Source organism: Varanus komodoensis, unplaced genomic scaffold, assembly GCF_004798865.1.
Source record: "Varanus komodoensis strain SLA01 unplaced genomic scaffold, ASM479886v1 scaffold4, whole genome shotgun sequence".
Lineage (NCBI taxonomy): Eukaryota > Metazoa > Chordata > Lepidosauria > Squamata > Varanidae > Varanus > Varanus komodoensis.
The window spans coordinates 52,664,199-52,678,815 of NW_025335941.1; the positions used below are offsets into that span (position 1 = coordinate 52,664,199).

The 14,617-nt window shown below is 42.1% G+C and overlaps 1 protein-coding gene across 1 annotated transcript; it reads left to right on the plus strand.

Annotated features, from left to right (window-relative positions):
* Positions 1-1,512: 1,512 nt before the first annotated feature.
* On the plus strand, positions 1,513-10,156 carry LOC123029181 (collagenase 3-like). Its single transcript, XM_044441814.1, has 9 exons — positions 1,513-1,697; positions 3,588-3,736; positions 3,834-3,959; positions 5,394-5,555; positions 5,754-5,862; positions 6,660-6,793; positions 8,450-8,609; positions 9,394-9,497; positions 10,056-10,156. Exons 1-9 carry the CDS (start codon positions 1,546-1,548, stop codon positions 10,154-10,156), a joined length of 1,197 nt encoding a protein of 398 aa, XP_044297749.1. The 5' UTR covers positions 1,513-1,545.
* Positions 10,157-14,617: the final 4,461 nt, after the last annotated feature.

Genomic DNA, 14,617 nt, shown 5'->3' on the forward strand with positions numbered 1-14,617 from the left:
TTTATTCACACAGATACCCTATATAATTTTGTCATGCAGACCATTGGCTGATGGTTTGTAAATGTTTTATTACCTTCTTAATATTATGCTTAGTTCCATTCCCTTGTCTGTTGATCCCCTGTACATTTCTTGTTTTGTGTTTTTAGTATATGTATATGCAAAAGTCTAACTGGCTGTCAAACAATTAATTAAACTTCGTCTTGTTATTGTGGGCATGTTAAGTAAGAACTCATTCATTGGCTCATTCAGGTGTAGTAGGATGAGAGTCATAATAAATAGCAGTGCTCCCTTTTCCTTCCTTCCTTCCTTCCTTCCTTCCTTCCTTCCTTCCTTCCTTCCTTTTAATCTTCCCTGAGTGCTGAAGTAAATGATAGAAGCATCAATGCCCAAGAGTATATACTTCTTCCATTTCAGTATTGCTTTAAAACAAACAAACAGCTGTTTGTCCACATTGTAACAGGAGGGCAAATGAAATGAAGGCTCGTGCGATAGGTAACAAGCCTTTCTCCATCGTATCTTGTTCCACAAGTTCATCCACCAGGCCCAGAGTTTCCGGTGTGGTGCTTAAGCACACCAACAGGTCTGTGGAGTCAGTGCCTGCCAATCTCGCTGGTCCCAGATTTTTATTTTATTCGATAAGATTTTAATGGGAAAAAACCTGGAAGGCTCACACGCTGCAAAACAAAGTGCTGCCCCCCAGAATCATATTTATTTTGTGGAAAGGGTGGAATTCTCTTGCCTTCCCCAACTTGATGCCATCCAGATGTTTTAGACTACAACTCCCATGAATGCTAACTATTGGCAGTCCAAGCTGGGGCAGATAGGAGTTGAAGTCCAAAACATCTGGAGGGCATCAGATCAGAAAGTGGTTTGAATTTGGATAGAAACAGAGGGAAAGCTTTTTAGAATCTTTGCAAACCTATTTTTGTAGCAGTGATGATTCTTATGTTTATGTGCTGCTCATCATAGTTCTTTACACTACTTCTGTCAAAATAGATTAGAGAGAGATTGAATCTGGCAGGAAGCAAAGCACTTTCTTAGCATCAGCAAGTGACATTTAACAATGCATTTAATCCCTTTACCACAAGCATTGAGTTTTATGTTAAACAATGTGATAAGCAGGTCTTTGGGCTAAACTGGGATGGAGATGGAACTATTTTTGCACAGATAAGAGATGAGTCAATTGTTCAGTCACATGCCCTATAAGAAGCCATCCAGGCCAGCCACCTTCTCTAGCAGTTCAGGAGTTGGGTGAAAATGGTTGCCTTCCTCACCACAGCCGTCCTATCCTGGACACTCGCTCTTGGCTTGCCTTTCCCACTTGCCAAGCAGGCACCCTTAGAGCCTGGGGTTCGTTCAGCTCATGACCTCCACTTTGCAGAGGTATCTGTTCTCACCGGCGTGCCCTGTATAGCTTATGGCTTTTCTACTTCTTCTTCTGTTATTGTCTTTCCTGTTTGTTTGCAGAGCTACCTAAATGCTTTCTACAGTCCAGGAACCTTTTGGAAAAGAAGCTCGGACTCTCTGTTGGATAAACTGAAGCATATGCAGTCATTCTTTGGTCTGGAACCAAATGGAGAGCTGAATGTAGAGACATTTAAATTGATGAAGCAGCCTAGGTGTGGGGTCCCTGATGTGGCAGGATACCAGTTCTTCCCCCAGAAAAATAGATGGCAGGTGTCAAACTTAACATTCAGGTAAACTGAATCAATTCTTTATTTTTTCCTTTCTTTGTATTTGCATGTAGAGGTTGGTGTTAGGCCTGGGATCTATCAGGGTACTTTTTGCTTGCTGATTTTCTTAGAATATGAGAGTTGCAGCAAGACCAGATATGTTGACTGCTGTTCCTGAGGGCTGGCCTATATGAATTGATACAGTATAACCCATTGCTGCAATAATATATTTGATGTGGCATATGGTAATTAAAACAACTATTTTATTGGGAGCATTCTCCCTTGAGTAGCTACAACCATGAGTCAGTCTGATCCAGGCTGCAACTCACAGCTGTGTACTCTTTTGTGAGAACTATTGTCACAGTGGTCCTTATGTTTTGTGGTTGTAACCTGGAGAAAATCATATACACACAGTACCTCTAATGGTTGTGAGACAATAATGCCGATGCCCTCCAGATATATTGATTGCAATGCCCATAATCCCTTGCCAACTAGCCAACTAGCTTAGGGAAGGCTGATGCCTTCCCATACATGCAAATAGGGCTGTCCCATTGTCCGGAAATGAATGCAATAGGTCTTCACAGAGAGAAGCAATGGCGATGGGGGCAGGGGGGGTATGGAAGAGAATTAGCCAAGTTAGCAATTAATGTGGTTGTAATGCTGCTTGATCTGCTGTTATAATGTTGCACGGCTAGGCAACTAGGAGTGCCACATAGGCTCACACACTTCTTCCTCTTCCCCTTCCTCTTTCACAAGCGGATTTCTCTCTGTCATCCCTCTTTAGAGTTAACAATAGGCATTATTATACATGCACTGGTTTTAGCACCAACCATAGTTATCTGCAAAGCAGAGTTTGCAACTTTGGTTAGACTTGGGTCTGCAAACTGCATTGAACTAGGCATGGGTACTGTTAGAACTGATGGCATGAAATGCTAATCTAGGGTGGCTATTAATGTTTGTTTTTAATAGGTGACATCCCCTTTTTTGAAGGGCTTGCAGAGGAGCAGTCCTCTATTTGAAAATGATCTGTGTCTGAAGAATTGGCTACTCCTTGTCTGGCATTTTCTTGTAATGATTTAAAAAATCACAAGAAAAGAGAGCAGATACTGATTCAATAACATTTGAGCTCCAGATATTAAACCAATCGAAACAGTGGTTTAATAGGATGATTAAAAAATTATATAGGAAGGTAATTGACTCAATAAGAGGTATAGGGTGTTACTAAGCTACTAAAACTGGATAAATAATAAATGGGGTAACTATTTGGAATAATTTGCAGCAGGATTACTTTTGCTAAAAGTAGATTTTAAAAAATCAATTCTCACATTCTGCAATATTATGATTTTATCTTTAAAACAAAAGGAGGATAAAGCAACTGATTCAGTTTTATCCTTGAAGATTTTTTATTTATTTTATTTTTATATTGCGATTTATATCCTGCCTTTTTCTTACAAAGGGCTCAAGGCAGCTTACATCATTCTCCTCCTCCTCCATCTTATCCCCACAACAACAACCCTGTGAGGTGGGTTGGGCTGAGAGTGTGTGACTGGCCCAAGGTCACCCAGTTGGCTCCATGGCTGAGCGGGGACTAGAACCCAGATCCTCTGAGTCCCAGTCCCATGCTCTTAACCACTACACCACACTGGCTCTTTATCAAGATCAAAATTATGTCTTCAGGATATATATCCTTGTAAATTGTAAACAAAGAGAAAGCAAGCTACGCATGGTATATCTCAGGCATGTGAACTTTAGACAGTCATATTTTATCTACGGTCAAAATGTGATAAACTCTCTAAGAAAAATATAGCTGAAGAAAAAAACAATGCGCAGAATAGATTTCTTGTTCCCTTGCAAGATTCTAGCACAACATAAATAGGCAAAGGTTTTAGAGCTAACCATCTATTGTTTGAACAGAGTCGTGAACTATACTCTAGATCTGGGCTGGGAAGAAGTGGATGAAGCCATCCAGAAAGCGCTCCAGTTATGGAACGATGTCATTCCTCTTCATTTCACCAAAATCTCCAATGGCACAGCTGACATTATGCTCTCGTTTGTGACCAAAGGTAACTTGAGGCAAGATGGGCTCTTGACAAATTTCTGTTCTCTATTTCTATGCACCGTTCTTACACATGGCATGATTTATGTTGCTTTGATGTGCAGAACATGGAGACTTCTTTCCTTTTGATGGGCCTTTGGGTAATCTGGCTCATGCTTTTCCTCCTGGTGATGATATTGGAGGAGATATCCACTTTGATGATGATGAAACCTGGACCAACGATTTCAGAGGTGGGTGTTTGTTTATTTATTCAGATGCAGGCTCCTCAGAAAAAGTGGCTTGTCTGGCCCAGCACACCCAGGAGTTTCTTGCCATACCATATTTGTTAAGGCTGACATTTCAAGGTAGCTGAGGCCCAGCTGCTTGGAACATCTCAGCCATAAGGTACTCACAGGACCCTGTATAACAATTCAGAGGATCTTGGTGCACAGCTCTTGAATCATGTGAGCAAACGAAGCTGCCTTGTACCAGGACAGGTTATTTGTTTATCCATGCCACGATTGTTTCCTCTGACTGTTAAAAGAGCTCAAGGCAAAGATTTCAGGCAAAGAAAGGACTTTCCTGTCACTTGCGAACTGATCCTTTAAACTGGAAACAATGGGGCCCTCTGTATAGAAACCATGTGTTCTACCATGGAGCTATGATTTCTGTGAGGTGCTTTTTCACAATCTATACATATCTAAATCTATAGATTTCTAATGCTTACTTTCTCTAGCTCGGTACCTCCACATGTGATAGACTATCCACATGTGATAGAGGGTACCTCATTAGACCATCAGATAACCTGGGATATCTTTAAATGCCTCCATGGAGAGGGCTGTCTTCACCTGGCACTGGAAGGATTACAGAGTTGGTGCCTGGAAGGCCTCCATGGGGAAAGCATTCCACAGTTGAGGGGCTGCCAGTGAGAAGGTCCCTCCCTCTATTGCCATCCTCAATCCCTGCCTCAGAGACGGCCATTGGAGGAAGGTCTCAGGAGCTGAACATAATATATGAGCAGATTGCAGCTGGGAGAAGAGTTCTGTCACATCTCTCTCAGCTTCGGTATCCCTCAGCTGTAAAATATCTGTATTGCTTAGGTGCCTTTGCCTGACCCTTTGGTCTTTGTGCAGTTCTGCTAACCAGTTTTAGAATTTGGTGCTTGATCTCTGATCTGTGGTAATGCAGATGTAGATTTTTATTTGCAGGGGAAAATATGCAGGCAAATCAGGCAGTTGGCCCTCTGAATCACTCCCCATGCAATTCAGCCATGTTTTTGCACCTTTATCTGGTTGCTAGACCTGGATACTAGCACAAAGTAGACCCCACAGGCATGTCCCTCCATCCCTGGACTAATAAGTAACAAAGAATCTATATTGGACAAAATAAAACCATTTACTCTAGGGCAGGCCGTCCACCTTGCCATCCGAAGAGGCCAGTTGTGATTCCTACCCAGAGGTAAAAGTGATGCGGGGAATCATGTGTGTTGTTCTACATCAGGAGGTGTGCAAGTAATTTTATGTTGTGAGCTGCCCCGAGGCTTCGGCGAATGGGGCGGCATAGAAATGTTTTAAACAAACAAACAAATAAATAAATAAACCTGGCTCCCATTCTATTTTATGCTTAAGTGTGTGAAAGCTGCATGGAGCACTGTGACTAACATAATCGGTCTTTGCTTTTTCCAGCCTTTAATTTATATGCAGTTGCAGCCCATGAGTTTGGCCATGCTTTGGGACTAGAGCACTCCACTAACCCTGAAGCTCTGATGTACCCCCTTTACACCTTCCGTGATTTGAAAGACATCGCTCTTTCTGAAGATGATGTGGAAGGCATCCAAGCACTTTACGGTACCCCATCAATATATGCACTTCCATTTCTAGGGAGGCAGGTATTAGTCTTCATGTGGTTCAGTCAGTTCTAGGTCTGCCTACGATATGAGTCTTCCGTAGGTAACTACTGGCAGATGGGGTTGCAGAAATGAAATGGAAGCATGTTGTCAAACACAGAAAGAGATGTGACAAAAGGCCACTTCTCATTATTTGCAGGTCCTGAAAATAGAACGGTCATTGCTGAGGCTCCAGAGAGGTGTGATCCAAACTTCTCAGCAGATGCTGTGGCAGAATTACATGGTGAAAAAATCATATTCAAGGACAGGTAAGAAACTGGTTCATGTACTCTCTGGTTTCATGTGCATTTCTAATTGCAGTCACTTTGAAGAAATTAATAGCAAAGGCTATCATGAAGAAGATGGGCAATGGATGGGAAGCCATGTGAGACATACCTAGATTACCACAACTCCTACCCTGAAGGAGCTTTGCCATGTTTTATCTTCTCTGCGCCTGCACTCACATTGAAGGCCTTTGCAAATCTTTTTTGAGCTTTACTACATACTTTAATTATGTACTCATTATTCCCTATTGATGGTTGTTTATGGGTTCCTTAGATAACACAGACCCTTCAGTTTAGCCCCATGAAGTTCCCCATTAAATCCTATTATTTTGTATGTGTGGAGGGGCTGTAGCTCAGTGGTACAGCACCTGCTTTGTCTGCCAAAAATCCCAGCATCTCTAAGTAGGGCTTGCAAACTCCAGCTTGAAATCCTGGAAAGCTGCTGCCAGTCCATGGTGGCAATATTGGGTTGAATGGTCTGACTCAGTGAAAGGCTGCTCCCTATGTTCCTGTACTTCATGTTGCTCATTATTGCTGCCAGTTAAATTTCACTTTGCACCTGCATGGGAGGAGAGTGAGGGAAGCATGCTTGACTCTCACCCAGCCATATTCACATCAAACTAAGACTATGGTTTAGTAAGAACCCCAGTGCTGTTGATTCTGAGCAGTGGAGACCCCTTGTTCCTTCTTCAAATGTCTAGGGGGAGATGCACTATGATTTCTTTTGAGCCTAGAATGTGTTTAAGCATTGATAATTATGCGTGTTTTCCATTCTAAACCAGATTTGTGTGGCATCAGAATTCTCAACAGGATGGGAATGACTGGGTCTACATCCATTCCCTTTGGCCAAAACTTCGGAACCGAGTGGATGCTGCTTATGGCCTCCCAGAGAAGGACCTTCTCTTTCTGTTTAGAGGTGAACGCTGCTTTGTCCTCCCCACTCGCCCTCTGCCCTGTAATTCTTCACCAGCCCATATGAGCCTTATTCAAACCCAAAGCGGATTCTTTAAATCCACAAGAAGGGGGAATGCATTGGCCTCACCAACCCACCTTGCCACTCTTGTCATGTTGCTCTTGTGGAGGGCAGCTCTGTGGAAAGGACAGAGGCCTCCTCTGTTCTGCAGGCTTTCCACAGGGTCCGGATTGCTAATTATTCAGTGTTCTTCTTCCCTGGTCTCCATGCAAATCACACACCAATGGGGCTCCAGGGGATTCAGGTTTTTCCCTACCTGGATGACTGGCTCCCTCTCTGGAGGGGGCCATGAGGAGCCAGTCATCCAGGTAGGGAAAAACCTGAACCCTGGAGCCCCACTGGTGTGTGAATGCATGGATGACCACTTGAAGAACGGCAGTTACAGGTAAGCAACCTGCCTTTCTCCATCACTTGACTACCCCTTTGTGGAAAGAACAGCTCCTTTTCACAAAGTTGCTCTCTCTACTTAAAGCACAACAGATGGAACAGAGTAGAGGAGCAGAGCTGATACGCTCCCCCCCCCCCCCGGCTTGGTTAAACAATCTGCTTAGATATTGCCTGAATGGTGTTCTTAATCACTTTATAGATAAGATAAAGCATAAATAATAAGTTGGGTGAGGAGGTTCAGGCCTGCAGGCCATATCAGTCTGTCTGGGTCATAATATGTCTCTCTGAGGTTCCTCAGATGACCATTCCTCATCTGTTTCTCCATCTGTTGATTGTGGGTGGATTCCCAGTGATTGGTGGTTTCCCAGTCTTCTGTCAGCCTTTGTATTATTCTGACAGGTTGAAATGCCTGTCCTAAAGCTTAGTTAACTGCAATAAGCTAATACTTGCAGGTGTATGTGGCCTCTTCCATCAAGCCCATTTTCCCCTTTCAGTTTCACAGCCAAAGCAGGGATTTCATTGGAAGGAGTAGGTATTGTGCGCCGTTATCAATGGGTAAATCTACCATGCCGTCACTTCCCTACATAAAAGAGGCTGGCAAACTCTTACTAGCTGTCCCAGAAGAGATATCAGGTAGCAGTGGGTGGGAAAGGACTGTACTTGAGATATGGAAACATTGTCTTATTCTCTTCTCAAAATTCAAAGCATGGTAGCCTGATAAGACAGTACTTTCCTGGCATGTTTTCTACCAATAGGGCACAACAGTAAGAGTGTGGAGATCCAAGCTACGGCAACAATAGAACAAATGTTGGGAGTCTATGTAAATAGTTGCCTAATGTAAGCTTTCTGCAAAATGCAGAGTTGTTGCAAATTCTGATTGTAATGGCGATCAATATTTGTTGGAACCTTTACTATTATATACTGTTACATACTCACATAGTGGTTGGACTGGGATTCAGGAGATCTGAGTTCTAGTCCCCACTCCACCATGTAGCTTGCTGGGTGACTTTGTACCTCTCAGCCTAATTAACCTCATGGGGATAAAGTAGAGAGGAGGAGGAAGATTATGTAAGCCTTTTTGTGTCCCTTGCAGGAAAAAGCAAGTTATAAGTAAATTCTGTAGAGCAGATGCATATCTAAACCCAGTTTTGAATTATACTTATCAATTCTTTATCATTGCATCAATTAATCAACACATTTTGTTTTATACAGGGAAGAAATATTGGGCTGTGAAAGGTTATGAGATACTTCATGGCTATCCCCAGAATCTTTCTGATCTTGGCTTTCCAAGCAATGTGCAGAGAATAGATGCTGCATTTCATGATGTAAAGACAAAGAAGACTAAGTTTTTCACTGGAGACAAGATATGGAGGTTGGAACTCAGCAGGCTGTTGACGGATGTGGCTCATTTAATCTGCATTCCCATAAAATTAAATAAACTTATGTTAGAAGCACTTTCAAAGCCAAAGCCTAGAAACCTACCAAATACTGCTTCTCTGTCATAACAGTGGATTCTATTTACACTGTGATAGAATCATGTCATAGGGTTACTCATGGTGCTGTGGTTAATGTGGGACTCAGATTTCTTCCTGGATCTTTTGCAATACAAATTTATCCCAGGCTGCCTTTACGCTAAGGTTGTCCAGTCTTCATCCTTTCTGGGATCTTTGCATCACCATGATCTGCTGTGAAATACTAACTCAGCTTTAAAAATATAGCTACAACTACAGCAATATGCTATTTTGGCAGGCATATCCATCATAAGCCGCAACTATTAATTAGCTCTGCAGCCTGAATATCCCTTGCTGTTGTAAATCTCTATGCACAAATTAACATTTAGCTGGTACTCTTGTTTTTGTGTAACAGCAATGATACCATTGCTTTTCCATGAAGCTCATTGTGTGAGTTTGAGCCAGTCACAGACTCTCAGCCCAACCTACCTCACAAGTCAGGATCTCCATTTGATATAGTGAGACTCTTTAACTGTTAATAATTTGGTATAGTTGGACCGTTACTCACACTAATCAACAATCCTTTGCTCCTTTTCCCCTCCAGTTTCTGGAGGAAAACGTTCCTGTTCGAAATTTCCAGAAACATTTAAGAAAAGCAATGAGTAAAGCTTGCACTGATCTCTTTTTATTCATTTTATGTTATAGCTATGATGAAAGGCTTCATTCTATGGACTATGGCTATCCCAAACTTATAAAGAATGTATTTCGTGGAATTGTCCATAAGGTCAATGCAGCATATCAACAGAACGGTAAGTGTTTGAACTCTTATTAGAGTAGGTCTTATTTGAATTTCTAGTCACATTACTAGTGGCTGAAAGCAAAATGCACTGGCACACACATTTTCATGCAGCTATTTAAGCATATGTCCTCACATGAATTTTTGTGTCATCTTTGTTCAGTGCCTATTCACTTGTATTGACAATCCATTAAGTAATAGGATGTCGACACATGTTTCGAGAGCAAGCTTAAGATGCTAGGAAGAAGCTCATTCTTGCACTCAAGAGTGCTGGGATATTTGGGGCTAAGCACTTTGTTAATCCAACAACAACCATGTTTATCTTACATGGTACTTGGAGCTGTGTGTGTGTGTGTGCACGTTTGTGTGCTGTCCAATTACACAAAAGTGGATAAAACACAGCAGATCATATTCAAGAAATGTTGTTTAGATGTCAAAGATCACAACCCAGAATCTTCAGTTTGCTCTTCAAACATTATAAGCAAGCAGTCAAATTTATAACAGGTGGGCATTTAACAATAGTGGCACCCTGCTTAGAATTGCAGACACTTATTAATTCCTTTGCTTGCAGGTTCCATATATTTCATCCGTGGGCCGCTGCTAATTGAATACAACATCAGTCACAAACGGAGTATCCGCACTTTGCCAGCAAACTCTGTGTTAGGCTGTTAAAGCACAAGAAATTCTGTAGAAGTCTGGCCAGCTGAAGATGTTATGAAACATAAGGATGATGCCTTTAGCAACACTGGAAGTACAACAGTAGCACTGGAAATTTCTGTATAGTTTAGACCGCCTTGGACTATGGCTAATTCTTGTATGTTCCTCTTTCCCTGTGAAGATGGGGCAGTCAGAAATCTGTTCCTCTTATTTTCTTCTCTGTACAAAACATGCAACGAGAAATGCATGAAGATCTGACAGAGAAAAGGTGTACTGTAATGAACTGCTGCAACTCACTTGGCAGCTTCTCATAAAACCACTAATTTGGATCTGGTGATTTTGATTAAAACACTAGACCTGAGTGTCTCTGTTAACAGGCAAGCTGAGAATGCATCTGGGAACATTCATTAGTGCCCATCTGAAACTAGCATTGCAACACCATTATCTCTAGTTCTGATTTGGTTAAATTTGTCTATCTCATACGGTACTTGGAGCTGTGTGTGTGTGTGTGCACGTGTGTGTGTTGTCCAATTACACAAAAGTGATGCCACAATAAACTGGGTCACATATGTGCATCCATTTCTTGATTTCTGATCAGGGGGTTGCCTTGTATTTATGACCTATGGATGAACATGGGCACCAGCATCATGGAAAAACCATGGCGCCTAAGATGATGCAGTATAATAATATGGCAGTTCTATCCATGATGTTGTATCTGTGATGCAAGATACCTCTTGATGTCATGGAGGGCACAGGGCTTTGGGTGCCACAGCCATTTCTGTAGACAAACATAATGCCTCTTCTGGAATGTGTCCTCTTTTTTCCCTGCTTCCTTCCCTCTAGGCCAAATTGCACAACTTTTCCAGTGCCCAGCCAAGGGCATGACAAGTTGCCTGCTTTTGCTGGCCTGGGCAAACAGAAAAACTAGTAGGTGTATCAGCCTCTGCTGTACAGAACAGGTGGACTGCCTGTTCATGGGTTCTGGGAGTGACAAATGGCATGGGTGCGAAGTGCATGCCATTCCCTTCACAAACAGCCCCCTCCCCAAGAAATTTGCCCCTTCTAGAATTTGCACATGTCTTCTCTTGAGTAGAAAGAACCTGCATTTACACCCCAGGATCACAGAACGTAGCAGGGAAAAAGCATGTTTGCATACAAATATGGCTAGCTACCAAAACCAGGCCAGACTTAAAGCCTTAAATCATTTTATTTTTAAGAAATAGTTCCTGAGGGAAAAGAGACCTCAAAATACATGGTGGTTAGAATGTCAAAATATGGCACACATTTTGTGTCAAAAAACCCCAAACAAGCAAAACCATAGAAGGAGGTCAAGAAGCAATCAAAAATACCCACAGGTTTTGTGGATATGTTGTCATTGCTTCTTGGGTCTTTCTCTTTTGTGTTTTTAAGGAGTTGTACTAATACACAGGTTATTCATTGCATCCCCCTTCCTCTCACTGACAAGAGTTTTTGGAGGAAAAGGATGTATAAAAATGCTCTCCTACTTTCCCACAGAGAACATGTATTCACCTCGTACATGCTCAAGTATCAGAGCTGCTTAAATAATTTGCTTATGCTGCCTTTTCAGTCTTCTAGTCTTGCACAATGTAAGACTGGCTTTATCTACATTAAAGACTATGTAATGTAAGACTACATTATCCAACCAGGGTAACATGCATTGGTTTAGAAAAGCCCGCAAGGAAGTTTATGTCTAATAATTATGTCTGTTGCTTACTGCAGTTCCTTTCCTGTGGTCCATTCTACACGATCTTAAAAATGGGTTGCAATGTGGGTTGACTCAAACATAGCCTTGGAAATTCCTATACTGTTTTTCATTTAACAAAACCCAAACAAACCCACAGTGGTTGTCTAGATCAAATCATGATAAAATACCATGAAACCAATCAATAAAATAAAGGCACAGTCTTACATACGTTTAGAGAGAGAAAGAAATGCTACCACATCCTGGTCATTCAGTGAGAGGAAACAAGCAGTCCATGGACTTGTTCTTTGAATGTTTCAACAATCTGCAGGCTGCCTTTTGCTTTCACAGCAACACATGAAAAGCACAGTTCAGCAGTGGTATTTATTTAGACTCCCAAGTCCCAAACAATAAAGTAGTAATATTTATTGAAGGCATATGTGGAGCTCTCCGTTTGAAACCTATGGCACTTTGCTGGGTGCTTTGGCTGGACTGTGTACTTATTTTGTTGGTTTGATACTTTTGGTAATACATTCATGTATTACCAAAATGCTTGTGCAGGCAATTTATTTGACTGGTTTTTTTTTTTTTTTTGCTTGCTAGCTATATAGTAGTACTCATTATCCTAATGAACACTGGAAATTAACTGGTGTTTTGTGGTGGAATAAGACAGGACTCAGCAGGCCTGTTAAGGACAGGAAATTTTGGAGGGTGTTCATTCATAAATTGGAGACAACCTGACAGCATGTAACGAGAAAGGAAGGGAGGGTATCAGCTATGGACATTCATTAATGTTAATGTGCAAAAAATGTTAGAATGCTGAGATGTTGTTAGAATGCTGAGAATGCTGGGTGAGGGTAGAGAACTGCTTTTAAAAATTCACATGCAGAGATGGAAACTGGAGACGACAAGAAAAGAATGCACCATCTAATACCTGTTACCTAATACAGCCACTTCAGGTTGCTTCATAAGGCAGAACTCACTGGAGGTGGATAAGAGAAAACACTGATTTTATGACTCAGACAAATACATAGAGAAAAGGAAGTGGTCTCTCAGCCAATCAGAACCAGCCTACCAGTCAATAAACATCCTGTAACAAGCAAACTTTGCACACATGGAGGGGAAATCCTAGATAGGTAATAGCCTGATTACCACAATGCTACAGTTGATTTTCCTGTCTCACAGCCACACCTAGAACAGATGAAACTAGAAAATTGAACCAGAGAGCCCTTCTGCCCACTTCTAATGGTTTTTGCTGTGTGATGCTGATTGTCATTATTCTCAACGAATTGGTTGACCTTTAACCAGTGCTGTTTCCTGTCTGACTAGGGTTTGGTCAACTGTCTAGATTTACTCTCGGAAAAGTCATAGGCAGTGAAACACTGAGTAACTAAATAGGTACCTCAAAATGGGCAAGGCCAGGAAGTAATTTATCCAAGCTTCATGCAGCATGCTCAGATTAACAGTGGTACCATGCAGGTGTAGCTATTCTCTCGTAAGATAGTTTAATGCTTGAAGGGATATCATTGAATAGGATTTAATAAACTTGCTATGCTCAGGATTTGCATGCCAAAAATGCTCCCAGATTATACATCAGTGGGGAAAGAAGAATTATAGGCCTCTGTAGGAGCATCATTAAATTTGCTTTACCCTTTACCTTCTGTATGAATCAAATGCCATTACTTTTGTCACATGATACAAAACCAATAAATATGTTCCAGAACCCTGTACTTGCTCCTGGAGGTCTTGCTCACACATATTGCTCCATTCATTTGAAAAGAGCTGCAGATCTGGCCACAAAAGAAATTAACACTTGGGTTCTGTATGGCCCTAGAAATTGACAGGGAAGCTCTACTGTGGTTGGAACTCTCATGCCTGTAACAAATGGGTAGATGAGGGGCTGCTGATCTGTTGTCCTCAAGGTATATGCAGCCCGATCAAGTCCAGAACTTCCAATGCAATGCTCCGTGTGACATCGCAGGAAACTGACTGTAGAGGCATTAGCTTCTTCAAACACTTCCGGAAAGCAGTTGAAAACATGCACTGATGCTCCACTTTTTAAGGTTTATCCCCTCATCTCCAAAATATCTGGCTGCCTGCCTGGAAAATATTCTCCATCCAATTTCGCCCCCTCCCCATTCCCAATGAATGGGAAGTCTCCAAGTGAAGGCTTTGAAGGGGGCATCCAGGCACTGTGCAGCCGGGGCCCGATAGCCTTACAGCACGCTGAGATGCCGTGGGAAATTTAAGATGTGGCTCACAGCCATCCACCACCGTCACACCACCAGGAACCCTGTGCATGAACGCAGAAGCCCAAAGAAGGAATGCAACATGCATTCTCGCTCTTCTCATCCCACCTTCATGCACTCCATGCAATAGATGGAAAAATTTTTTGCCTATTGCTGGATCTTGGTTGTCTGTGAGAATGAAAGAAAATAAATCATTGTTACAAAAGGCAAAAGGTGGGTCAGAAACTTTATTGCCAAGTAATCAAAAATGCTCTGTTTGCTCCGCTCAGCCCTTCCCACAACACCTGGGAATATGCTGAGACTGTGTTTCTAAGCCACTAGTGGGACAACAGATTCCTAAAACCCCAAGCCTATATGAGGGGAAGCAGGGGGCGGAGGGGGGAAGCAGGGCAAGCATATTTACTTTGCAATCACTCAGAAGTCATCTCTGAAAGGGGATGAGTCACTCGAGTAGCTCTATAAAAGTCAAGCTAAGTTGATGGGGAAACTATTGGAGTTCCAAAACGGAAGCATCCTTCCAGCATG